Below are 27,942 nucleotides of genomic sequence, written 5' to 3' on the forward strand. Positions count from 1 at the left end.
CAGCCATTTTTCTTTTTTTTATTCCTCCCTGCATTCCGAAAGCAAAAACTTTTTTTATTTTTCGGTTGATATAGCCATATGAAGCCTTGTGTTTTGCGGGACGAGTTGTAGTTTTTCACAGCACCATTTATTGTACCATATAACAAGCTGGGAAACTAAGAAAAACATTTGTGTGGGGTGGAATAGGGGAAAATTCGTTTTTACATGGAATTCGTTTTTACATGTGCGGTAAAAAGGACATGTTAGCTTTATTCTGTGGGTCAATACAATTAGGCCGGATTCACACAAGCGTGTGCGTTTTGCGCACGCAAAAAACGCGGCGTTTTGCGTGCGCAAAAGGCACTTAACAGCTCCGTGTGTGATCACCATATGTGATTTACGCGCAGCCGGCGTCATTATGACACTCCGTTTTAATGTTTGTAAACAGAAAAGCACGTGGTGCTTTTCTGTTTTCATTCATAGTTTGACTGCTGTTGCGCGAAGCACGCAGTTCGCATGGAAGTGCTTCCGTGTGGTGCGCGTGATTTTCACGCATCCATTGACTTCAATGGGTGCGTGATACGCGAAATACGCCCAAAGAACGGACATGTCGTGACTTTTTCGCAGCGGACTCACGCTGAGTAAAAATCACGCAACTGTCTGCACGGCCCCATAGACTAACATAGGTCCGTGCGACACGAGTGAAAATCACGCGCGTTGCACGGACGTATATCCCATTCGTCTGAATAAGCCCTTACAGCGATACATAATTGATATAATTTTTTTATGTTTTGCCACTTTTAGAAAAAAAAAAAGGAAGGAATTGTTAGAATATGGCAACATAAATATTTATTTTTATTTTTTGACCCTTTATTTTTTTAGGCGATTGCACTGTGTGAAGTTTTTTTTATTGCGAGATGAGCTGTAGTTTTTATCGCTACCATTTTGGGGTACATTCGTGATCACTTTATTCAATTTTTTTAGGGGAGGCATGAGAACAAAAAGCAGTAAGTCTGTAGTTTTACATAATGTTATATTGTAATACAGTAGTTCAGACTTTTAAGTATGTGACGATACAAATTAGGTTTATTTCTTTTTTTACATTACTTTAGAGAAAAATTAAGGGGACTTAAACAATCGCTGGATCGCTTGCACAAAATTCTGCAGTAATTGTGTTTTTACCAGCTCCCATTAAGCCCTGCCTCTGGAACATAAAGATAGCAGACCTGAGGACCTTCAGTAGGACCCCAGGCTGCCATGACAACTTTCGGCACCCCGTGATCACATCGCGCAGGAGTACGATGGGCTGATGAAGGACGCCGCCTCCTTCTTTCTAACGGCTTAGAGGCATCTAAGGGGTTAAACACAGGTCACCATACTGCCGTAAATGTACGTCAAATGTGGGGAAGAAGTTTAAGGATATCTGACTGAGGTGGGGTGCTTATGACAACTATTGCTGAGGTGGCAGCGGCAGTTGTTAAAAACACACCCTCTCAGTTAGTGGGCTACAGTTAATGGGTATAGCTACACAAAACGGAGGTCATTGCTGCCCATCCGTTAAGCTTGTTGTTTGAGCGCTCTTTGTTCCCTTGCATTTCGGCACTGGCACAGACTGCGGGGGCTATGGTGTTAACAACAGCTGCTGCCTCAGAACTGTGCAGCAGTGGTTGTCTTTCCCGGGAGGACCTAGATATTTTCGCAAATAATACCCGTAGAAAAATGCATTTGCATTATTTGGAAAAACAGGGGCCAAGTTAAATTAAGTGATACTTGGGAGCCAATTTGACAAAAATAAATACTTAGTTGATCGGACTTTCACTTTAATATTGCAAGAGATTTGCCAGTGGGTCAGATAATTGTCAAGACATTTTTTACATCATTTAACAAAAACTCCAAAAATAGTATAACAGGCTTCCAGTGATGAAATGGTCTTTAATATTTACAAAAAAAGGTAGTAAGACTACTGCAGCCCGCGGTGTTCACACATAGCCTTGCACCCATAGGGGAGTGGGGTAAAAAAAACAAGAGTACAGTAAAATTCTGTATCTTACATCCTGTTCTGAGCTTGCCCCAATACTTACCACATCATAGCCTGTGGGTGCCCTGTTCCTTGACGCTACTACTCCGACACCAGTGATGGGATCCATAGACAGGTCACCTAAAGCATCTGAAAGGTCCCGAACCTCAGGCATTATAGTGTGATCCTGCGGAGAAAAGTAGAATTTATCACTGAGCTCCTGATTTACAAGCCACTCAAGTTCTCATAATGAAATTCTGACATAGAAAACAAACACATTCCTACCACCCCAAGAAGACAAACTTTCCTTCACTGCCAACAATATAATCAACGCTCAGGAAAACTTCAGAACCAATCAGCCTTTAGTTTAAGACGAACTCCTCATATCCTAACAGCAAACACAAGATACAGCTTGAACGTTAACTTTTTATTATGTTTTCAATTACGCATTGGGGATTTTTGTTTGTCAACCCAAAGGTGAAGTAATAATTTTTTTGCAAGTTTTATGAACATCCTGAAAAGCTGCCAGGTGAGCAATGAAGAGCAAAATATCACGGCTGCGGAGAGGGGAACAATAAGTTTGGTTAATGTACTGGGAATTATTTAAAGGGGTATTCCCAACTGAAACATGTCATATTATCAGGATATACCAGAAATGTCTGATAGATGAGAGTCTCAGCTCTGCGCAACTATCTCCAGAACGGGGGAGACCGTGGCCGCTGCACCCAGGCGGAGAATGGAGAGGGTGACCGCCATTGTGGAGATGCCATACATTTTTCAGTCGGCAATTGCCCTTTAATAGATATATTTCAAAAGAATGCAAATATCGTTTATCGTTATCTTAACATATAATTCCTACCTTACAAAATTTATTGTGCAGCATGTCAATTTATATAGCTATAGAGCTGCGGAATTGCTTGCGGACTTTGCGGTTGATTCACAGCAGATTTCACACCTTCTACACAAAAAAGGGCAAAATTCACGGTGAACATTCGCAACAGAATGAGAATACTGTGGAATTGAAAATGTGCAGCATACGGTTATGTCTGTGGGGAAAATATTTCCGAGGCATGTTCTCATCCATATGGCTGGTACTGTAATCCGCAGCATTTCTGTCCCTTGTTGAAGGGTCCTTACTTAAACAAAAACAGTCAATTGCTCTGAAAACATTTGCGCTGCCAAGGAAAGTTTACATGTCATATTTAAGGCTTCGTTCACAACTGCGCTAGGGTCCTGTTCCGACGTTCCGTCTGAGCTTTCCGTCGGAACTGGACCCGGACTGACGACACAAACGGAAACCAAAAGTTTCCGTTTCCATCACCATTGATTTCAACGGTGACGGATCCGGTGCCAATGGTTTCCGTTTGTCTCCGTTGTGCAAGGGTTCCGTCGTTTTGACGGAATAGCGTCGTTTCCGTTTGCGTCAGTCAGGGTCCCATTCCGAAGGAAAGCTCCGATGGATGTAAACGAAGCCTAAAAAGGTGCATTTCAGTTTCAACAAATATTGTTTCTTTGTGTAATGAAAAATTATGCAATTTCTAAAATATTTTCTGTATTCATTCCTCACGGTTTTCAAACTCCCAGGTCCTGGTCATATGAAAGACACACAGGTGCACTGTTCGTTACAAGACACAGTTCTGATAACTATTCTATAGTGTAACAGGCGGAGCACCAGTGTTTCCATCACATGAACAGGAGAGATTTTCATCCCCTGGAAGTAAACATCATAAGTTCCTATCGAATGACAGCAAGAAGATCTTGAAAACTGTAAGGAATTAATACAAAAAGTCTATTGGAAAGTCCATTTATTTTTTAAAACTGTAAAACCCCTTTAATGAACTACTCAAGGAAATTATTGTACATTAAAGGGATTGTCAAATCCCGCCGTGGGAATATGTGGGCGGCCGCTAAAGGATATATGTGATATTGCATGGTACCCATTCAATGGGTTGACCATTCAAATGAATGGGTGACCATGAAATACATTGTCTCATTCAGGCGGCCACAACTAGAGACGCTCTTTGCCGCTGAGTCTCCACTGAGACTAAGGGCTCATTCAGACGAGCGTAATACTCGTCCGCGTGCCGTGCGTTGAAATAACTGACAGCACACGGACCCATTCATTTCAATGGGGCCATTCAGGCATGCGTGGGTTTTCACGCAGCGAGTGTCCGTTGCGTGAAACTTACTCTATGCCCTCTATTGCTGCGTGAAATCCACGCACCGCACACGGACAAAGTCAGTTACAAAGAAATGCAGAGAAATAAAAAAAATAAGTGCTTGCACGGACGTTAAAAAGGCATGCCACACGCAAAGCACACTAACGGCAATACACAACGCACACGGACATGAAATGTAGGAAAAACGCTATGTAAAACAAAGAATCCCCCTCACACAATCCTCTGCGCATCTGCAGCCCCCAAAGTCAGAGGTCAGGGACCTATTTATGCAGTATAAATCCTGTAGTATGTACATCAGACTCTATGGACTATCAAATTCACTATTTCAGTTCAGGGGCGATACGTCTGATTATTATAAAGACCGCTCTTCACAATAATTCGTACATAAAGCTCTGTAGTGAGGTAGATTGATAGCCGATTTAGTTGTTCAGTAGCCATGCCGGCGAATGGGATCAACTGAAGATTATGTCCCCCTCCCTGATTAAACACGTGTAGATTATGTCCTCCCGCTTCCTCAGTGACATAGGGGGAGAATGATCAAGTTGTCTTAGGCTGGGTTCACATGGAGTATTTTGCAGGCAGAAAATCTGCCACAAAATTCAGTTTAGAATTTTGAGGGATATTTTGCTCTGCCTGCACGCCGATTTTCGCGGCGTTTTTCGCCTGCAGCCATTGAGCGCCACAGGCAAAAAAACGCAGCTAAATACGCTTCTTCTGCCTCATATTGATGTCAATGGGAGGTCAGAAGCATAAACGCCCGACGAAAGGGCATGTCACTTCTTTTTCCTGCAAGCCGGTTTTTCCGCTCGTGGGGACAAAAAACGCCTCCGCCTCCCATTGAAATCAATGGGAGGCATTTTCGGTCGTTTTCCGACGCGGTTTCCGCATCAAAAAAACTCTGTGTGAACTGGGGCTTATAGCAAGAATGTCCCTTGTTGCCCATAGCAACCCCACAGCTTTCATATATTAATGAGCTCAGGTAAAATGAAAGCGGAGCTCTGATTGGTTGCTATGGACAACAAAGGACAATCTTACTATAAGACAGCTTGATAAATCTCCCCAATTGCAATTTTCTGTTGCCCTTAAATTAAAATGATCGACATTTCTTTGACCCTATTATAACTGGTATAAATAAAACCGGTCATCGAATTCATGAAACAGCACTTCTTATTTGCAAACAATCTTGACTGCGAAATCTGCGTTGGATCGCCCGTCGCCAATGTTCTGATGGATATTCTTAGAAACGTATTTACTAGAACTCGCACATCTCTCTGAAAAAGTGGCTACACATTACTTACTCTGGGGTTTGGAAACCTCTAAAAAAACAAGCTGAACAATTGATTAGAATATTAGAATACAGGGGGACAGAATACGCACTTGATCCATCTCATTTGTGTCCAGTGAAGTTCATGTCCTAGGGGAACATAATCTTCACTTTATCTGGCAAATGTAGGTCACTATGTGACCAGCAATCCAAGGGACATTTAAAAAAAAAACAACAACCAATGCAATACAATATACTCAAAAGAATCGAACTGTTCACAGCCCAAAGAAATAATAGTCAGTTACTGCCTTACTAAGGAGCACAAGCTGTAGGACAAGAAAATCAGTAAGGAGCAAAAACCCACAACAGGCCGTTAATTAAACCACTGCCAAGAACCCTGATCAGTCAGGCCAAAGGCAATGGTGCTTTCTTGAGAAAATGTTAACCACGCAAAGCAAACAATGCCTGGGCATAAGACTAGGATTACGTCATGTTCAGGGGATCCGTTTTCCCGTATGTCTTTTTAGAATGAAAAGAACGATCAGATCGTGGCTCCAGGAAGAGGGAAAACATTCCCTAAGGAAGAAATTCCCGAACGTGATGTAAACTTATCCATAGGCACCATGCACACGACCGTGCCCGTAATCCCAGTCCGCGATTACAAGCACAGCCGGCTGTGGACAGTCACCCGAATTATAAAGTATGGGAGCACGGTCCGTAAAATAAAAAAATAGGACATGTCCTATTCTTTTACAGAAGCTTTCTACGGCACGGACACCTTCCCGTAAATATACAGGAAGGTGTCAGTCGGCCATAGCAATGAATGGGACAGTAATTACGGCCTGTAATTACGGACGAAATCTATGGTCGAAGGGTAATTAATTTACGAAGAAATTAGCCCTATCAGTATGTTTCCAGAGTATGGGAGGAAGCCACGCTAAGGCTTCATTCACATCTGCGTCAGGGCGCAGAAGTCGACTGCGCTATTCATTCCGTCAAAGCGTTGGAACCCTTGCACAACTGACACAAAACGGAAACCATTTGCACCGGATCCGTCACCATTGAAATCAATGGTGATGCAAACGGAAACCTACGGTTTACGTTTGTGTCAGTCAGGGCTCCGTGCTGACGGAAAGCGCCGATGGAACGGAGCTCTGACGCAGATGTGAATGAAGCCTAACTTGAGAGGAAAATACAAACTCCATGCAAATGTTGCCCATGGTCAGATTCAAACCCAGGACCCCAGTGCTGCAATGTGTGCCACGTGTAGCGATATACTTCATGCCTCCATGATGCCACAGAAGCTGTATGATGCCTCTGATGAGAAATTGAAAGGATACCATAAATGCAAGAAGATTTACCAAGTGTTGGAAAATCTCCTTCAATGTTCATAGCCCCCGATCACGCAACAGTTCCTGTTCCAATATGCTGCTGTGAGTTCTTAGTACAGATTAGGAGGAAAAAAAATATTTTGTGTCGATGTAATTATGGTTGACTGACTGTGTTAATGAGCCCCTGTCATAACCAATTCATATACATGCAAATAATGCTGGATTTCAGAATTAAACAAGTGAAAACCTGTGAGAACAATATTCCGTTATAGTGTCATTCATGATCACTACCAGTTAATCACTTAATCAATTTTCTGATTCTTTACTGGGAACTCAATCATTAATGGAAATCGGAGCTTCTATTGGAAGAGATAAAATCATCAAAATCAACAGGGCTCCTGAAGATACCAAGTGTCAGACAATCCACCATGAAGGAACATCTAAGTTCTGATGCTTCGAAGATCAGTGGAGACCACAGCTCATGGACATCAACCACTGTATCTTCTGATATGACTACAACTGCGAGACTAAAAAGGTGCCCATACACTAGAGGAAAGTCATCGAAACCCAACGATTTTGGTGGACTATCTAATGTGTATGGAGGTGACCCAATTCTCCCCCGAAGGCTTTCAAGAGGAGTCTGGCAGCAGCTTATTCTTCGCTCTGCCTTGTCTGCATGCATAGGGGGGAAGTCAGGAAAAATAGCTGCCAGCCAACAGCTATTGAAGGTGTATGGGCATGTTAAGGTTGTGTTCACATCTGCATTGGAGGCTCAGTTGCGAATCTGCCATCCTGTCAATACAACAGACATCACAATGGAGCCGATGGACCTCCCTATAAGTCAATAGGATCCATCGGGCGCTGGTGGTATCAGTCGTACAACAAATCCAGCACTACGCTGTGCTTTCTGCTATAAACGTAACGTAGTCAACTTCCAGAGCATTAGTGAGGCCATCCAGGAGATAAAGCCCGGCTCACAGTCACTATTTCAAATCATTAAATGTGTGTTTGGTTGAGTTTAGAAATTTGTAGAGGACAATCTCACTCATGTGGCCAGTTTCGGACTTTGTAGTATGTGCTGCACTTGAGAACAGCCAACGGTTGAGCACTCAGTAGTCTGGTTTTGCATGAGCGACCCACAACTGAGCAGTTTTTGCTCTTACGCCTTTACACTTCCTAATGATAGAACAAAGTTGCTCAATGCATATATAGATGAACGGATATTGAAAGGGGGCATCCATTTTATAGGGAATATATCATCAGAAAATGACCTATTTTTCATTCATTTTTGGGTCACCATGTTTAAGTCTATGGCCCATAAACTGATATGGTCATATTAAGACCGAGCAAATTCTTAGTGCGGACTCCACACCGCAATCTGGAAACATTTACAGTACAACATGGACAAGGGTGAAATCCGTAGGGAATAAAACCTTTGCCATGTCTGAACCCAACTTAACCCCTTCCCGCTCCTTGACGTACTATTACGTCATGGCAGCTCTATCGTTCGCGCTCCATGCCGTAATAGTACGTCTTGCAGTTAGAACAGCGGTGCGCGCGCCCGGCGCGTTCATGCGCTGTGATAGCTGCTGTTTCTGACAGCAGGCTATCACGGCATAATGGGACGGGACCATTTACTATGGTCCCGCCTCGCCGATCGCCGCTATTGGCTAGTCAGTGAGTAACTAGCCAATAGCAGCGATCGGTCTCATTCAGCACAGCAGTGCTCGAGCCCGGCGTTCCTGAGCTGTGATAGCTGCTGTTTCTGACAGCATGCTATCACAGCATAATGGGCCGGGACCATTTACTATGGTCCCGCCTCGCCGATCGCCGCTATTGGCTAGTCAGTGAGTAACTAGCCAATAGCAGCGATCATTCTCGTCACTTCCTCTCTCTGACCTCACATCCTGCTGCAACCGCCCTGTTGGAGTTAGCGAGGCGTTGAGATCGGTTGTGAGCAGAGAGTCAGAGAGAAAAGAAGTGAAAAAAAGTGAAAAAAAGTTTCTAAAACAACGTTTTTTTTGCTTCCCACCACCCCATCCACTACCCACTCCTGTTCCCTTCCTCTTTGAGTTCTACCCACGTTTTTTGGTCAGTGATCTCCTATCACTGACCACTTTTCAGTCTTCAGGACCACATTTCTTGGTCCCTGGGGATTTTTTTTTCATTTTTTTCTATATAAAACATAAAACAAAAAAAAAAATATAAAAAGAAAAAAAAGAAACAAAAAAAAATAGTTAGTTTAGCCAATTTTGAAAATTTAACTGGTTAGTTTAGTATTAGGGTTAGTTAGTGTCAGGGAACCGTCAAAAAGCGTAGTTAGGTATAGTGTCAGGGAATTTAGCGTCAGGAATCGGTCACCGTAGATAGGCTTAGCGTTAGGGATCCATCACCGTAGTTAGGTTTAGCGTCAGGGAAGCTCGGAATAATTAGATAGGTTTAGTGTCAGGCACCCGTCACCGTAGTTAGGTTTAGTGTCAGGGAAGCTTGAAATAATCTAGATAGGTTTAGTGTCAGGGAATCGTCGCCGTAGTTAGGTTTAGCGTTAGGGAAGTCCACATAAAATTTAGTTAGGTTTAGTGTTAGGAACCCTCGCCCTAGTTAGCTTTAGTGTCAGGGAAGTCCACTTGCTCTCTAAAAACAAAACACACATTTGTGCTAGTTGTGCTATCCTATTGCTCCCAGTTAGGGATTTATTTTTTTGCAGTATATAAATTTTGTCTTCGCACAACAAGCATGTCCCAACGGACATTTACTGCTGAAGAGGCGTATGCATTTCTGGCCTCCGACACAGACTCGTCGGATGGCGATACACTATTTTATTTGTCTACCTCCTCATCCAGCGATGAAGAGGAGGGACCCCCTAGGAGACGCCCCAGGACCACCACCATAGTAGAAATCCCTGAGAGAAGTGACCCCACAACAAGTGATACCCCTGAGCGAAGTGACCCCATTTGGACGCCCACACCAGACCATTATGAACCCCAAATCCCTGAGTACACGGGCAGCCCAGGCATCAAATTTAACACGGCAGGGTTCAGTGAGATGGACTTTTTCAAGTTCTTCTTCACTGATAACTTTATAGAGCTAATGGTCACCCAGACTAATTTATATGCCCAACAGTATATCACCAAGAACCCCAACTCATTTTATGCCCAATCCCAGAGGTGGACTCCTGTAAACGCAGCAGAGTTGGGCAAGTTCTGGGGACTGCTCTTGAACATGGGGCTTCTAAAAAAGCCATCCATTAGGACCTACTGGAGCACGGACATCCTATACCACACCCCGATGTACCGTATGGCCATGTCCAGGATGCGTTATGAGGCAATACTTCGCTTCCTACATTATGCCGATAATGAGCAGTGCCCACCCCGAGATGACCCCAGTTTTGACCGTTTATATAAACTGAGACCCCTATTAGACCATTTCAGTGCCCGGTTTGCCCAAGCATACACCCCCGAGAAGTGTATTTCCATTGATGAGTCCCTGGTACATTTTAAAGGGAGGCTTCAATTCCGCCAATACCTGCCAAGTAAGAGGGCAAGGTATGGCGTGAAGTTGTATAAGCTGTGCGAGAGTGCATCAGGGTATACATATAAATTCAGGATATATGAAGGGAAGGACAGCAGTATTCAGCCCCCAGAATGCCCCCCCTTACTGGGAATTAACGCAAAAATTGTGTGGGATTTGGTGCACCCACTGCTGGACCAGGGTTACCACCTCTACCTGGATAATTTTTATACCAGCGTCCCGCTCTTCAAGTGCCTCGCTTCCAGAAGGACTGCGGCATGCGGCACTGCTAGAAAAAATCTTAGAGGCCTCCCTAAAACACTGCTTGGGCAAACACTCAGAAGGGGTGAGAGCAGGGCACATTCTAGTAGCAACATATTGTGTGTCAAGTACAAGGACAAGAGAGATGTCCTTGTATTGACAACAATACATGGCCACACCAGTACCCATGTACCTGTACGAGGTACCAGTACAGAGACCCCCAAACCAGATTGCATCCTGGACTACAATAGGTACATGGGAGGGGTGGACTTGTCAGATCAAGTCCTGAAGCCCTACAGCGCTACGCGGAAATCGAGGGTGTGGTATAAGAAGCTGGCCGTGCACATCATACAGATGGCATTGTACAATGCGTACGTGCTACGTCGATGTGCAGGCCAGAGGGGAACTTTCCTGGAATTTCAAGAGGTGGTTATAAAGAACCTAATTTTTGGCGACCAGGAAGGAGGGGCACCCAGTACTTCTGGAAGCGAGGCCACACGCATCGTACCAGGGCAACACTTTCCAGGAGAAGTTCCCCAAACTGGCAAGAAGGGAAAAAGTCAAAAGAGGTGCAAAGTGTGCTATAAGAGGGGGATAAGGAAGGACACAACATACCAATGCGACACGTGTCCCGAAAAACCAGGGCTCTGTATGAAAGATTGTTTTAAAATTTACCATACATCCCTTGATTTTTAATTTACCCTGATGCACTCCGCACAGCTTATCCCCCTCATCTTTCCCTTTTGAGCCCTGCCATGTGCCCAAGCAGCAAATAACAGCCACATGTAGGGTATTGCCGTACCCGGGAGAACCCACATTACAATTTATGGGGTGTATGTCTCCGGTGGCACATGCTGGGCACAATATATCGGACACTGAAATGGCATATATGTATAGGAAATTGCAAATCTCACTTTGCACCATCTGCTGCGCATTACCTTTTACACAATAACTGTGGGGTCAAAATGCTCACTACACCACTAGATGAATGTCTTAAGGGGTGTAGTTTTTAAAATGGGGTCACTTCTCGGGGGTTTCAACTGTACTGGTACCTCAGGGGTTCTGCCTACATGACTTAGCACCAGAAAAGCTCCAGTAGGCTAAATGGTGGTCCTTCCCTTCTGAGCCCTGTCGTGTGCCCAGGCAGCTAATAACAGCCACATGTAGGGTATTGCCGTACCCGGGAGAACCCACATTACAATTTATGGGGTGTATGTCTCCAGTGGCACATGCTGGGCACAATATATCAGACACTGAAATGGCATATATGCATAGGAAATTGCAAATCTCACTTTGCACCATCTGCTGCGCATTACCTTTTACACAATAACTGTGGGGTCAAAATGCTCACTACACCACTAGATGAATGTCTTAAGGGGTGTAGTTTTTAAAATGGGGTCACTTCTCGGGGGTTTCAACTGTACTGGTACCTCAGGGGTTCTGCCTACATGACTTAGCACCAGAAAAGCTCCAGTAGGCTAAATGGTGGTCCTTCCCTTCTGAGCCCTGTCGTGTGCCCAGGCAGCTAATAACAGCCACATGTAGGGTATTGCCGTACCCGGGAGAACCCACATTACAATTTATGGGGTGTATGTCTCCAGTGGCACATGCTGGGCACAATATATCAGACACTGAAATGGCATATATGCATAGGAAATTGCAAATCTCACTTTGCACCATCTGCTGCGCATTACCTTTTACACAATAACTGTGGGGTCAAAATGCTCACTACACCACTAGATGAATGTCTTAAGGGGTGTAGTTTTTAAAATGGGGTCACTTCTCGGGGGTTTCAACTGTACTGGTACCTCAGGGGTTCTGCCTACATGACTTAGCACCAGAAAAGCTCCAGTAGGCTAAATGGTGGTCCTTCCCTTCTGAGCCCTGTCGTGTGCCCAGTCAGCTAATAACAGCCACATGTAGGGTATTGCCGTACCCGGGAGAACCCACATTACAATTTATGGGGTGTATGTCTCCAGTGGCACATGCTGGGCACAATATATCAGACACTGAAATGGCATATATGCATAGGAAATTGCAAATCTCACTTTGCACCATCTGCTGCGCATTACCTTTTACACAATAACTGTGGGGTCAAAATGCTCACTACACCACTAGATGAATGTCTTAAGGGGTGTAGTTTTTAAAATGGGGTCACTTCTCGGGGGTTTCAACTGTACTGGTACCTCAGGGGTTCTGCCTACATGACTTAGCACCAGAAAAGCTCCAGTAGGCTAAATGGTGGTCCTTCCCTTCTGAGCCCTGTCGTGTGCCCAGGCAGCTAATAACAGCCACATGTAGGGTATTGCCGTACCCGGGAGAACCCACATTACAATTTATGGGGTGTATGTCTCCAGTGGCACATGCTGGGCACAATATATCAGACACTGAAATGGCATATATGCATAGGAAATTGCAAATCTCACTTTGCACCATCTGCTGCGCATTACCTTTTACACAATAACTGTGGGGTCAAAATGCTCACTACACCACTAGATGAATGTCTTAAGGGGTGTAGTTTTTAAAATGGGGTCACTTCTCGGGGGTTTCAACTGTACTGGTACCTCAGGGGTTCTGCCTACATGACTTAGCACCAGAAAAGCTCCAGTAGGCTAAATGGTGGTCCTTCCCTTCTGAGCCCTGTCGTGTGCCCAGGCAGCTAATAACAGCCACATGTAGGGTATTGCCGTACCCGGGAGAACCCACATTACAATTTATGGGGTGTATGTCTCCAGTGGCACATGCTGGGCACAATATATCAGACACTGAAATGGCATATATGCATAGGAAATTGCAAATCTCACTTTGCACCATCTGCTGCGCATTACCTTTTACACAATAACTGTGGGGTCAAAATGCTCACTACACCACTAGATGAATGTCTTAAGGGGTGTAGTTTTTAAAATGGGGTCACTTCTCGGGGGTTTCAACTGTACTGGTACCTCAGGGGTTCTGCCTACATGACTTAGCACCAGAAAAGCTCCAGTAGGCTAAATGGTGGTCCTTCCCTTCTGAGCCCTGTCGTGTGCCCAGTCAGCTAATAACAGCCACATGTAGGGTATTGCCGTACCCGGGAGAACCCACATTACAATTTATGGGGTGTATGTCTCCAGTGGCACATGCTGGGCACAATATATCAGACACTGAAATGGCATATATGCATAGGAAATTGCAAATCTCACTTTGCACCATCTGCTGCGCATTACCTTTTACACAATAACTGTGGGGTCAAAATGCTCACTACACCACTAGATGAATGTCTTAAGGGGTGTAGTTTTTAAAATGGGGTCACTTCTCGGGGGTTTCAACTGTACTGGTACCTCAGGGGTTCTGCCTACATGACTTAGCACCAGAAAAGCTCCAGTAGGCTAAATGGTGGTCCTTCCCTTCTGAGCCCTGTCGTGTGCCCAGGCAGCTAATAACAGCCACATGTAGGGTATTGCCGTACCCGGGAGAACCCACATTACAATTTATGGGGTGTATGTCTCCAGTGGCACATGCTGGGCACAATATATCAGACACTGAAATGGCATATATGCATAGGAAATTGCAAATCTCACTTTGCACCATCTGCTGCGCATTACCTTTTACACAATAACTGTGGGGTCAAAATGCTCACTACACCACTAGATGAATGTCTTAAGGGGTGTAGTTTTTAAAATGGGGTCACTTCTCGGGGGTTTCAACTGTACTGGTACCTCAGGGGTTCTGCCTACATGACTTAGCACCAGAAAAGCTCCAGTAGGCTAAATGGTGGTCCTTCCCTTCTGAGCCCTGTCGTGTGCCCAGTCAGCTAATAACAGCCACATGTAGGGTATTGCCGTACCCGGGAGAACCCACATTACAATTTATGGGGTGTATGTCTCCAGTGGCACATGCTGGGCACAATATATCAGACACTGAAATGGCATATATGCATAGGAAATTGCAAATCTCACTTTGCACCATCTGCTGCGCATTACCTTTTACACAATAACTGTGGGGTCAAAATGCTCACTACACCACTAGATGAATGTCTTAAGGGGTGTAGTTTTTAAAATGGGGTCACTTCTCGGGGGTTTTAACTGTACTGGTACCTCAGGGGCTTCTGCCTACATGACTTAGCACAAGAAAAGCTCCAGTAGGCCAAATGGTGGTCCTTTCCTTCTGAGTCCTGCCATGGGCCCAAACATCAGTTTATCACCACAAATGGGGTATTGCCGCACTCAGGACAAATTGGGCAACAAAATGGGGTGTTTTATTCCTTGTGAAAATAAGAAATTTTGAACAAAAATTACATCTTAATGGAAAAAATATCATTTTTTTAATTTCACAGCCCAATTCAAATAGGTGCTGTGAAAAAACGGTGTGGTCAAAATGATAACAACAACCATAAATGAATTCCTTGAGGGGTCTAGTTTCCAAAATGGGGTCACTTCTGGTGGGTTTCCATTGCTTTCATACCTCTGGGGCTCTGCAAATGCGACATGGAACCCGAAAACCAATCCAGCAAAATCTGGACTCCAACAAACACATAGCGCTCCTTTCCTTCTGAGTCCTCCCATGGGCCCAAACGGCAGTTTATCACCACAAATGGGGTATTGCCGCACTAAGGACAAATTGGGCAACAAAATGGGGTGTTTTATTCCTTGTGAAAATAAGAAATTTTGAACAAAAATTACATCTTAATGGAAAAAATATCATTTTTTTAATTTCACAGCCCAATTCAAATAGGTGCTGTGAAAAAACGGTGTGGTCAAAATGATAACAACAACCATAAATGAATTCCTTGAGGGGTCTAGTTTCCAAAATGGGGTCACTTCTGGTGGGTTTCCATTGCTTTCATACCTCAACACCTCTTCAAACCTGGCATGCTGCCTAAAATATATTCTAATAAAAAAGAGGCCTCAAAATGCACTAGGTGCTCCTTTGTTTCTGAGGCTTGTGTTTTATTCCACGAGCGCACTAGAGCCACATGTGGGACATTTCTAAAAACTGCAGAATCTGGACAATACATATTTAGTAGTATTTCTCTGGTAAAATCTTCTGTGTTACAGAAAAAAATGGAATAATATTGAAATTCAGCAAGAAAAATGAAATTTGCAAATTTCACCTCCACATTGCTTTAATTCCTGTGAAATGCCTGAAGGGTTAAAAAACTTTCTAAATGCTGTTTTGAATACTTTGAGGGGTCTAGTTTTTAAAATGGGGTGTTTTATGGGGGTTTCTAATACATAGGCCCCTCAAAGCCACTTCAGAACTCAAGAGGTACCTTAAAAAAAAGGCTTTTGAAATTTTCTTAAAAATATGAGAAATTGCTGTTTATGTTCTAAGCCTTGTAACGTCCAAGAAAAATAAAAGAATGTTAAAAAAACGATGCCAATCTAAAGTAGACATATGGGAAATGTGAACTAGTAACTATTTTGGGTGGTATAACCGTCTGTTTTACAAGCAGATGCATTTAAATTCTGAAAAATGCAATTTTTTCAAAATTTTCTCTAAATTTTGCAATTTTTCACCAATAAACACTGAATATATCGACCAAATTTTACCACGAACATGAAGCCCAAAGTGTCACGAGAAAACAATCTCAGAATCGCTTGGATAGGTTTAAGCATTCCGACGTTATTACCACATAAAGTGAAATATGTCAGATTTGAAAAATGGGCTCTGAGCCTTAAGGCCCAAACTAGGCTGCGTCCTTAAGGGGTTAAAGAGGCTCTGTCACCAGATTTTGCAGCCCCTATCTGCTATTGCAGCAGATCGGCGCTGCAATGTAGATTACAGTAACGTTTTTATTTTTAAAAAACGAGCATTTTTGGCCAAATTATGACCATTTTTGTAGTTATGCAAATGAGGCTTGCAAAAGTCCAAGTGGGTGTGTTTAAAAGTAAAAGTCCAAGTGGGCGTGTATTATGTGCGTACATCGGGGCGTTTTTACTACTTTTACTAGCTGGGCGTTGTGACGAGATGTATCATCCACTTCTCTTCAGAACGCCCAGCTTCTGCCAGATCACGCTGTGACGTCACTCACAGGTCCTGCATCGTGTCAGACGAGCGAGGACACATCGGCACCAGAGGCTTCAGTTGATTCTGCAGCAGCATCGGCGTTAGCAGGTAAGTCGATGTAGCTACTTACCTGCAAACGCTGATGCTGCTGCAGAATCATCTGTAGCCTCTGGTGCCGATGTGTCCTCGCTCGTCTGACACGATGCAGGACCTGTGAGTGACGTCACAGCGTGATCTGGCAGAAGCTGAGCGTTCTGAAGAGAAGTGGATGATACTTCTCATCAGAACGCCCAGCTAGTAAAAGTATTAAAAACGCCCCGATGTACGCACATAATACACGCCCACTTGGACTTTTGCAAGCCTCATTTGCATAACTACAAAAATGGTCATAACTTGGCCAAAAATGCTCGTTTTTTAAAAATAAAAACGTTACTGTAATCTACATTGCAGCGCCTATCTGCTGCAATAGCAGATAGGGGTTGCAAAATCTGGTGACAGAGCCTCTTTAACTCGATCTGTCCCTACCTTAATTCCTGCGATCGGTGGAGGTCTTAGCACCAGGGCCCCTACTGATCAAAGCGTCTGAAGGGTCACTACGTCTTTAGCCTATTTTATTAAATGAAATATCCCGATATGTCTATTTTAGTAAATACTTTCAATGATCATAAAACAACAATTCTGGAAGATATTTTCTTAGAACTGTGTTGTGCCGTTCCTCTGTTATTACTTTATTCTGACATTTCTAGGAGTAACAACTGGGTGTAACCATTGTCCTTATACAGTATGACGCTGTCCAATCAGCACTGACTAGGTCAAACTGCGTAGGGCATACCTAATTGACAAGGGGAATACCCTGTTCACACTGAGTTTTTTTACACATTTTTTGCCGCAGAAGCCGCGGCAAAAAACAGCCGAAGCTGACAAATTTACTCCCATTGATTTCAATGGGAGGTGGAGGCGTTTTTTTAACGCGAGTAAAAAAAAAATGAAAGCGGGAAAAAGAAGCGACATGCCCTATCTGGAGGCGTTTTCCGCCTCAAAACCCCCATTGAAGTCAACGGGAGACGGAAATAAAACGGGTTTTTTTGACAAGATTTTTGACGCATTTTTTTTACACGTCTTTTCTGCAAAAAAAGCTTGTGGTTATTCCATCTTTCTGTTGAAGAGATAGCTTAAAAAAAAAAAAAGCCACTCCAAAAAACCGTAGCTGATTTTTTAGGCAGAATTTTCTGCCTGCAAAAAAACTCTGTGTGAACAGGGCCTAAGGTACAGTTGTTAGTTTAGATATGTTCACAAAAAGTAGAATTCCTGCGAAACACACTAGCAGCAAAGCGGATGAAGAAATCTCATCTACATACGGCAGAAATTTTTCACGTAGAAATTTACCTGTTGTGCAGATTGTGACGTCTTCAGCATGTCAATTTCTGCTGTGGAAAGTGCACAGATTTGTTGCAAGCAAATACTATTGTTAGTCCAGCTAACAATAGTTACCCAGACAATGCTTTCCCGGTCCTCCGCTGGCATCTGTACACCCGAGCTCGAGCAATGCCGTGTCAGGAAAGCGTCATCAGGGGTGGCGAGACTTGTTTTTTTTTTAGACAGTCGTCTGTTTACTGCAGGGCAAAACCGCACAATCTGATGCAGATTTCTACGGAAACATTCACTTTGTGAGTGCGTACTCTTTATTTATACATTTCCAGGAGGAATAACAGAAGACAATGCTGAGTTCTAAGAAAGGATGCTCTAGAATTGTTATTTCATGAGGAATGCAGGTATTTACCAAAACAGACATGGCAGGAGAGGGGACAAGTCCTCTTTTTGTTTAATTCTACATAAAAAGTTAAGAAACTTTTCAAACTTTTTCAACACTTTATTTTTAGTTTTGTCTAATATTACATCATAGACACAGCAGCTTTCAAAATTCCTCAGGTTGTCCTTGGAAACAGATTTATTTTTATATCCACACTGCTGTCAAAATGTTTATCTAACTGTATCTGTCATTGAGCTCCCACAATGCACTGCTCCGGTAATAGGAAATCAGTAAAATTCCAATCATAGCATTAGATACAAATGAAGAAAATATTATCAAATCAGTACAAGATAAGCAAAGAATTTACAAAGTTTTCCAACATATGGAGAATTCATCACATGTCGGACTTGTGTGACTCAAATTCTGTTACTTTAGCATTGTGAAGAGTTGCAGCAAGTCACAAGCGTTCTGAACCGTCATGGTGGCACAGACTGATAGTCTGCAATGAATATTATACAGGAGACAAGATCTCTGCCCCCCCCCAGCTGCAGCAGACAAGCCGTCTATTGATCAGGACTGACTCCCTTACCACTGTTAACCCCTCGAGGATGCAGCAATTTGTTTTGATATTGTATCACTGCGTATGAGGCGTTTGTTTGTTTTTTTGCGGGACGATTAGTCGTTTTTTTTAATGCTACCATTTGGGAATAAATATAACTCATTGAAAAATATATAAAACAAAACATCAATTTGTTGTTTATGTTAGGAGTTTATTTTTTACAGCGTTCACCGTGCCGTATTTATAACATCTTAACTTGATTCCGCAGGTCAGTACGATTACGGCGATACCAAATTTATACAGGTTTTTTTTTTTTTTTTATGCTTTTCCACTTTTGCACACACAAAAAAAACCACTTTGAAAAAAGATCATTTATTTTTGTGTCGCTGCATTCAGAGAACAGTTTCGTTTTTCTGTCAACGGAGCTGTATTTCGCTGGGCCAGTTGTAGTTTTAATTGGCGCCCTTTTAGGGTAAACATGACTTTCGGATACATTTTTATTCCATTGTTTTGTAGGCGAGAGGACCAAAAATAAGCAATTCTCACGTCGTTTTTTCCAGCAAGCGGCATTAAATAATGCGTTAGTTTTATAGTACGGGTCGTTACGGATATAGTGATACTAATTATGTGTACTTTTTTAATGGTTTCATTTTTTTCTAATAATAATGGTCTGGGGGCCATCATGAGGCCTCCGGCTGCCAAAGCAACCTATCGACCCTCCATGATCGCTTTACAGGGAGCCCCCTCTCTCTGCCAAACTCCTTATATCTAAGGGGTTAAAGGCCGGGATTGGAGCGAGCTACGTTCCCGGCCATTGCAGCATGTTACAGCTGACACCCGCTCATCACTGTGCCGTACATGGAAGGCAGATTGAGCTAACCCCTTGGCCGTATATATACAGCGGATGTCACCTAGGGATAAAAGGGCCGTTGCCCGCAATGGAATATATTGAATGTTAAAAGTGCATATAGGAATCACATAGAGGGGGTTGTCCCCTCTAGTAGCCAGAGCAGCTAACAATGTCAGTTGCTCTGGCTGACCCAGCCAGTCCAATGATCGGACTTATCAATGTAGACGAACAAAAATCGCAAATGAAAAAAAAAATATATATATATATTTTTTTAAAATTAAAATGAATAGCAAAGCTTATACTTACCCCCGGCCGTAGTCAAAGCGACACGATCCTCTGTTCTAAACGCAGACTATCCTCCTGGGATGACATTTTATCCCATGTGACTGCTGCAGCGGTCACATGGACTGCAGCTCCTAGAACAGAGGGACGCATCGCCATGACAATGCCCGGGTGGTAGGTATAAACTTTGTTTTGTCCTGCAGGTTTTTCACAGCGGAAATGCTGTCCGAAAAACTGCACCACAATTTATTGTGGTTTTTCTGGCGGAATTCCCCTTCGGTTTCCAGGACAGATACGCTGCGTACTTTAACGGCTGGGTTCACACGACCTATTATGAGGCGTATTATGCCTCATTTTACGTCTGAAAATAGGGCCCCAATACGTCGGCAAACATCTGCCCATTCATTTGAATGGGTTTCCCGACGTACTGTGCAGACGACCTGTCATTTACGCGTCGTCGTTTGACAGCTGTCAAACGACGACGCGTAAAATGACTGCTTTGGCAAAGAAGTGCAGGACACTTCTTTGCAACGTAATTTGAGCCGTTCTTCATTGAAGTCAATGAAGAGCAGCTCAAGATTTACGAGCGTCAAAGACGCAGCTGTTTTCTCCTGAAAACAGTCTGTCTTTTCAGACGTAAAAGGCACTTCTCGTGTGCCCATACCCTACCTGTAAACGGCACAGATTAGGCTTCATGTAGGAAAGCTCAAAGAAAATAAAAAGCGTCCTTATTATCTATAGCAACCGACCAGAATCCACATCTAAGGCTTCGTTCACATCTGCGTTGGGGTCCCGTTCTGACGTTCCATCGGAGGTTTCCGTCAGAACGGCACCCTGAGCAGACACAAACCAGAGGTTTCCGTCTCCATCACCATTGATTTCAATGGGGTCGGAGCCAGTGCCCATGATTTCAGTTTGCCTCTTTTGTGCACCGGACCCGTCGAGAAGCAATAGCGTAGTCGACTACGCTATTGCTTCCAGCAAAACGACGGGTCCGGTGCACAAAAGAGGCAAACTGAAACCATGGGCACTGGCTCCGACCCCATTGAAATCAATGGTGATGGAGACGGAAACCTCTGGTTTCCGTCGATGTCAGTTTGCGTCTGCTCAGGGTCCTGTTCTGACGGAAACCTCAGACAGAACGTCAGAACGGGACCCAAAGCAGATGTGAACGAAGCCTTATTGTGACACTGGTTAAGAAAATTACATCTGTTTTAATAAATTCTTGTATTCCTCATAAAATAAAAATTATGGAGAATCTTTTCTTAGATCTCTGTGTTTTTCTGTTATTCTTCCTGGAAATGTATGCATAAATTGACAACTGGGTGTTACCAGTTGGGGGCGTATCCCAACACTTGTCCAATCAGTGCTATGTGTGGAGACACACCCCTTTGACAAAGGAAACAGTAAGGCTGGGTTCACACACCCTATTTACGGACGTAATTCGGGCGTTTTAACCTCAAATTACGTCCGAAAATACGTCTCCAATGCGCCGGCAAACATCTGCCCATTCATTTGAATGGGCTTTATGATGTTCTGTGCCGACGGTAATTTTTTCTACGCGCCGCTGTCAAAAGACGGCGCGTAAAAAAGACGCCCGCGTCAAAGAAGTGCCTGTCACTTCTTGGGACGTAATTGGAGCCATTTTCCATTGACTCCATAGAAAAACAGCTCCAATTACGTCCGTAATGGACGCTGCGAAAAACACCTGCAACATGCCATTACGTCTGAAATCCATGAGCTATTTTCTCCTGAAAACAGCTCCGTGAATTCAGCCGTAATGGACGCTGCCGTGTGAACATACCCTAACACCCAGTTGTCAATTTATTCATAAATACTCAAGAGGAATAACAGAGGAACCGCACAACGCAGAATTAACAGAAAAGATGTTCCAGAATTTTTATTTTAAGGGGAATACAAGTATTTACTAAAACAGACCTATCAGGAGAGGCGACCTATCAGGAGAGGCGACAGGTCCTCTTAAAGGTGAAGTCCAAAAGAAGGCTCATTATATGTCGGAGTGATTATAAGAGGCTGTGATGATCACGTGACATCTCCAGCGCTGCGTCAGTTGTAGCCAGGTCCTTTCCTATAGGCTGCGGTACCACACAAGTCATTGGCATAGTGAAAACACAATGTGGCAGATACGCACTATTAATAAACACCTATCAGGCTGGAGCTACGTGACAGCTTACAAGAAACGTAGAATAGACGCTTCGCCATCACAGATAATAGACTACAATTTTGTGCCGCAACCGGTGCAATATTTAGATGACAATGCCGATATGGCGTCCTTATAGAGACGAGTCATATAGCTCTACGCACAGATCCACCTTCACTCACAGAAACACTATTTGAGATACGGTATATACAGTGTTACTACAGGCAGGCTTCCAGCAGCTGTAAGGCCTCCCTCTTCACATCATACACCGGCCATTACTTTCTGTGTTATCTAATGAGCAGACAGCCCTGCGGAGAACAGATCATGGCTACCAAATACTCCATCATGGCAGCATTCAGTGACATAATCCTGCAAGGCTGCCATGGAAAAGAGGAAGGAAGGGAGGAAGAAAACAACAAATAATGCACAGAGGAAATTCTGTCCTCCACCCCCCAATATAATAATAACCACTGAGCTAAGGGAATTTAGACCCCAGCTGGTGCCATGAAAGGGTTAACAGATGCATCCACTGGTCCAATGAGCGCTCAGGCCTGCTGCATCTCTGCTACAACAACAAAGCCTGCAGGCTGATGGTTACCAAGCAAGGGCTACAACACCAACAATGCAATGCAGCTTTGCAGATGGGGGTTTGGAGGCTCCATAGGACACTTAACTGTTAAGCGTGGAAAATCGTCCCTTCTTTTCATGCAAAGGCAGCTGTTCATTGCCAGTCGAGGAGGCAGAGAGCGGAGGGAGGTCCGGGAAGGAGGGGGAGAAGCTGAGCAGAGAGAGAAAAGGGAGATACATATCATCCACAGTGCATAGAGGAGGGGAGAAGCCTTACCCAGCTTGTGACAGGCTCAGCAGAGATGCCCCTGTCGTGCCCACCCCTGTCCGAGCTGCAGGTCCGCCTGTGAGATCACATCAGTCACCTCCTGGCCATTTAAACTTTACACCCCAACCAGCACTAACAAAGTGTTGTGGACATGTGAGGCTGTGCGGGCGGCAGGAAGGATGCAGCCTCTAGTGGTCAAGATGCGACACTGCAGGGGAGTGTTTTCATCCAGTGTGTGAGAACTCTGCATGTGTTTACTGTATGGGATGTCAATTTACTAATAATGTATCAGATAAAATGTAGACTAAAAACAAACACATTATTAGTTACATAGTAGAATAAAATTACTGCCAGTGCAAAATTGTGTGAAAAAGATCATTTTGTTCAGAGGCGTAACTAGAATTTAAAGGGCCCCATAGCAAATAATATGCCCCCCCCCCCCAACACCTAGTGACAGGAAACGCAAACAGCAGCATCGTAGTAATAATGGTATGGATAATAGCGCCAAATATTAGACAACCACATAGTGCTAGATAGCAGAAACTACTACAAAAAGCAACAATGTTCTAGCACCTGAGCAGCCCCCCTCAAAATCTGGGTCCCATTGTTTACGCCCATGATTTTTTGGTTCCATGGCTTATATTGCATGTAACTTTCAATTCTTATCAAAATCTCCAACATGCATGGGTGTATGCAAAGGATGAACGTTATTCCCTTCCCCCTTAACAGCATTGGGTGTTCAGGTCTGTGCCCCAAATTCAGGCTGTTTGGGGGGCACACAGGCCCTGAACACCTTGCGTTGTTAAAGGGAGGAGGGGAACTACATAACTTTTTCCATATGAGGAGATGCACTACTGACCGATGGTATTAAAACACTGATGGTTTAGTGATCAGCGCTTGTCTCTGAAAACAGTAAAGCAGTGTATGCCCTATGTACCCACATACCCATGTCGGGGCCAGAGGTAGAGAGGAGCACAAGGCAGGTACATTACCTGGCATTGATCTATCACCAGAACAATCCTCTTTAACATGGAGCATCTCACAGATACCCTAAGAAAAACAAGCCAACAGCTGCTCCTCTTTAGGGCGCTGCTAAAAAGCATCCTCTATATGTTCAGAAATTCACTACCTTGTTGTTCTGTAAGGCTCTGTTCACACCTCGTCAGAGCCGTTCGTTGGTGGTATACCGACATATACAACTGCATAGCCATACTGCTTAACGAGATGTGAACACAGCCTTAGATGCCCTAAGTTAAAGGGGTCTGTCCTGGTGACATATTCCATTCACCCCTTGCCGGGGAAGTACTGAGTGGGCTCATGGGCTGAGCCGCTGCATACTAAGCGGGTGTCGGCTGTATATTACAGCCGTCACTTCACTGCAGCGAGCAGAATCCCGCTCGTTTAACCCCATAGCTGCCGCGCTCAATAGCGGCCGCGGCATCTATGTAGTTAGAGAGAGGGTGCGGACCCCTCTAACGTCCCATCACCTCCCCCCGCAACGTGATCGCGGGGTGCCGATGGTTGTCATGGCAGCCTGGGGGCCTAATGAAGGCCCCAACCTTCTGCCATCTTTGTGCTAGCGGCAGGGCTTAATAGGAGCCTGTCAAAATCACAATATACTGCAATACTTAGTATTGCAGAATATCGTGTAACGATCACTGGTTCAAGTCCCCTAAAATACAGTTAACGTTTTTTTAATATATAAAAAAAATCTTAAACATTAAAAAAAAATCCTTTTCCCACCCTCCCCCCCCCAAAAAAACATTAACATAACTGGTATCGCTGCGTCCATAGAAATATGAACATTTATAATATAACATTATTTAACCCGCACATGGTAAAAAAAAAAAAACGCTAGAATCGCTGTTTTTTGGACACAAAATTTTTTATAGGAAGTGATCAAAAAGTGACATCCCCCCCCCCCCCCAAAAAAAATTATACCAATAAAAACTAGAGCTCGCATCGGAAAAAATAGGCCACACACCGCTCAATCGACAGGAAAATAAAAAAGTTATGACTCTCAGAATAGGACGACACAAAACATTTATTGTTCACTATAATGTACTGAGAAACTAGAAAAAGATTCTTTGTGGGGTGGAATGGGAAAAAAACAGCGATTCCTCCATTGTTTTTTGGGTTTTGTTTTTACGGCGTTCACCGTGCAATAAAATTTACATGTTAACTTTATTCTGCGGGTCAATACGATTACAGCGATACCAAATTTATATAATTTTTTTTCTGTTTTTCTACTTTTACAATTAGAAAACTAATTGTTAAAAAAATGTTTTTTGTCGCCACATTGTGAGAGCCAAAACTTTTTTATTTTTCCAACGATTAAGCGGTGTAGGGCCCGTTTTCTGCGTGGCGAGCTGTAGGGGTTTATTTTGTACTGTTTTGTGGTGCATAAGATTTTTTGATCACTTTTTATTCCATTTTTTGGGGAGCTAAAGTGACCAAAAAACAGCGATTCTGGCATTTTCATTTTTATTTTTTTTTTAAAATAAATGTTATATTGTAATAGTTCGTACTTCTACGGAGACGGAAATACCAATTATGTTTATTTATATTTCTTTTTTTACATTGCTTTAGGGGGAAAATATAAAAAGCGAGGACACATCGGCACCAGGCGACAGAGGCTACAGTTGATTCTGCAGCAGCATCGGCGTTTGCAGGTAAGTCGATGTAGCCTCTGTCGCCTGGTGCCGAAGTGTCCTCGCTGGTCCGACACGATGCAGGACCTGGGGCAGGAAGTGACGTCACAGCGTGATCTCGCGAGGACACGCTGTGTGTCTGTGCACTGCCAGAAGCTGGGTGTTAATGAAGAGAAGTGGATGATGCTGATTCGTCAGCATCATACACTTCTAGTCACAACGCCCAGCTAGTAAAACAAGTAAGAACGCCCAGATGTACACACAATACACGCCCACTTGGACATAACTTTAAACACGCCCACTTGTACTTAAGAAAGGCTCATTTGCATAAATATAAAAATGGTCATAACTTGGCCAAAAATGCTCGTTTTAAAAAAAAACAAAACACTTTACTGTAATCTACATTGCAGCGCCGATCTGCTGCAACACGAGATAGGGGTTTGAAAATCTGGTGACAGAGCCTCTTTAAATCTAAAGGAAAATACATGATACATTCCTTTAAAAAGTTATGGACTATTAGGGGGCAAGTGGCTAGCACTGTTAGGGGGCATGTGGCTGGCTCTGTTGTTGAGGCACTGTGGCTGACACTGTTATGAGGGCTTTGTTATGAGAACACTATAAAAGCGGCCATTACGATGTAATGTTGGTGTAGCACAAGGAACACAATGTTATTGTACAAAAAGACCAATATACCTGTCTGAGATATTAATATGGTGTTCGCGACCCCAATGCTGGATCATGGATCTGTTGGTGAGTATTTTTTTATTTTCTTTTTTATTTGGACCGGAACAGGGTTATATGCTTCCTTCCTATTTTTCTTATTCAAAATTTTTATTGAGTTTCAGAACACAAAATTTACAAAACATAGTGGAGGGAAGGCCTCCACACCTTAAATAAAAACAAACAAGGTCAGTGGACCAAAGAAAAAAAAAAAAAAAACAAAACACCAAAAGGAAAATCAATAATGTGCATCACATCTCAACATGAAAAAGAATGGTCGGTATACAACAGTAGCATGAGTAATCCTAGAGGCATAACAACAGAATGTACAGCGAGACCACTTAATTCAAACAGAGAAGAAGAGGCACATTACCCTAGACGGGGAAGAGAAAGTATAGAAAAAGGCCCCAAGAGAGGGAGGGATAGGAGGGAGGGGAGAGGACAAGGGGATCCTGGACTCCAGTTCTGGCGTATTATGAATGAAAATCAGCAGCGCGCAAAAGCCATAGTACATTTCACAGGGGTATAGGCCGACTCAGGTTACCGCCGTGAGGTAGGAAGGAGAAGAAAGAAACACTATCCAAGGAGACCATGTAGACGTGTATTTTACCACAGATGCCGGGGAGTGGGCCACCAAGTGTTCCATTCGCTGTATCAAGGCAACTTCCCGAAACCACTCATCTAATGTTGGGGGTATGGCCGTTTTCCACCTGCGCGGGATCACTGACTTTGCCGCCTGAAGGAGATGTCTAGTTAGGGAGCTTTTATAAACGTGTATTGGCATCGGGAACATGAATAAAAGAGCTGCTTCCGGAGAGTTGGGGACATAGACTCCAGTAACCTCCAATATTAATTTAAGCACCGCATCCCAAAAACTCCTCAACAAGGGGCAACTCCACCAAACATGAGACATAGAACCTCCTACAGCACCACAACGCCAACAATTGTCAGGCACAGACGGATACCATTTATGAAGCGCAGCCGGGACCCTATACCATCTAGAGACAATTTTGTAACTAGTTTCCTGGGCCCTAATGGCTATAGAGGCTTTTTGTGAGAGGGAGAAACACCGCTTCCACTGTGCGTCAGTAAATGTAGTATGTAATTCTCTCTCCCAGGCCCCGCAGAAGGAGGGTAGTTGTTGGGAACGCTGTGAAAGGAGTAATTTATATATTGTGGATATGGTATGGGTAGGTGGCTGGGAGGAGACACATAGGCGCTCAAAGTCCGTCAACAACCTGTGAAGGTGTGCGCGTCGGTTAACTGTTCCATAAAAATGTTTTAACTGGGCATATTCATATATATGGCGAGTGAGGGGCACGGCATCGGGGCAGATGGAGGTTAGGGGGAGAAGAGAGGAAGCGGAGAGGACCTGAGCAAAATACATGGGGCCGGTGGGCGGCCTGCCTAGGAAGGAGCGACCAGCCTTACCAGCAGGAAAGGCTGGATTATCTGTGATAGGAGTTAAAGGACCCAGGGGGTCTATAAGCGAACATCCAGGCCCTAAGGACCTCAACGCCATGAGGGTATGGTAAACAACAAAGGAGGCTTGAGTCGGTCTGTTCCCGGGCAGGATCCACGGCAGGGATGATAGGGTACTGGGA

General features: G+C 43.8%; 1 protein-coding gene across 4 annotated transcripts in view; it reads right to left on the minus strand.

Moving 5' to 3' along the window:
- The window catches only part of MVB12B (multivesicular body subunit 12B), a 102,645-nt gene that overhangs the window by 65,025 nt on the left and 9,678 nt on the right, over window positions 1-27,942 (minus strand). Inside the window, exons 2-3 of one of the 4 annotated variants that reach the window (XM_075835476.1) lie at window positions 22,807-22,910; window positions 2,061-2,183 (exon numbers count right to left, since the gene is read on the minus strand). In XM_075835476.1, coding sequence (XP_075691591.1) covers window positions 2,061-2,183; window positions 22,807-22,857 — 174 coding nt within the window. In that variant the 5' untranslated portion in view covers window positions 22,858-22,910. The other 3 variants (XM_075835477.1, XM_075835473.1, XM_075835474.1) reach the window with 3 other exon arrangements.

Source organism: Rhinoderma darwinii, chromosome 8 (assembly GCF_050947455.1).
Source record: "Rhinoderma darwinii isolate aRhiDar2 chromosome 8, aRhiDar2.hap1, whole genome shotgun sequence".
NCBI lineage: Eukaryota > Metazoa > Chordata > Amphibia > Anura > Rhinodermatidae > Rhinoderma > Rhinoderma darwinii.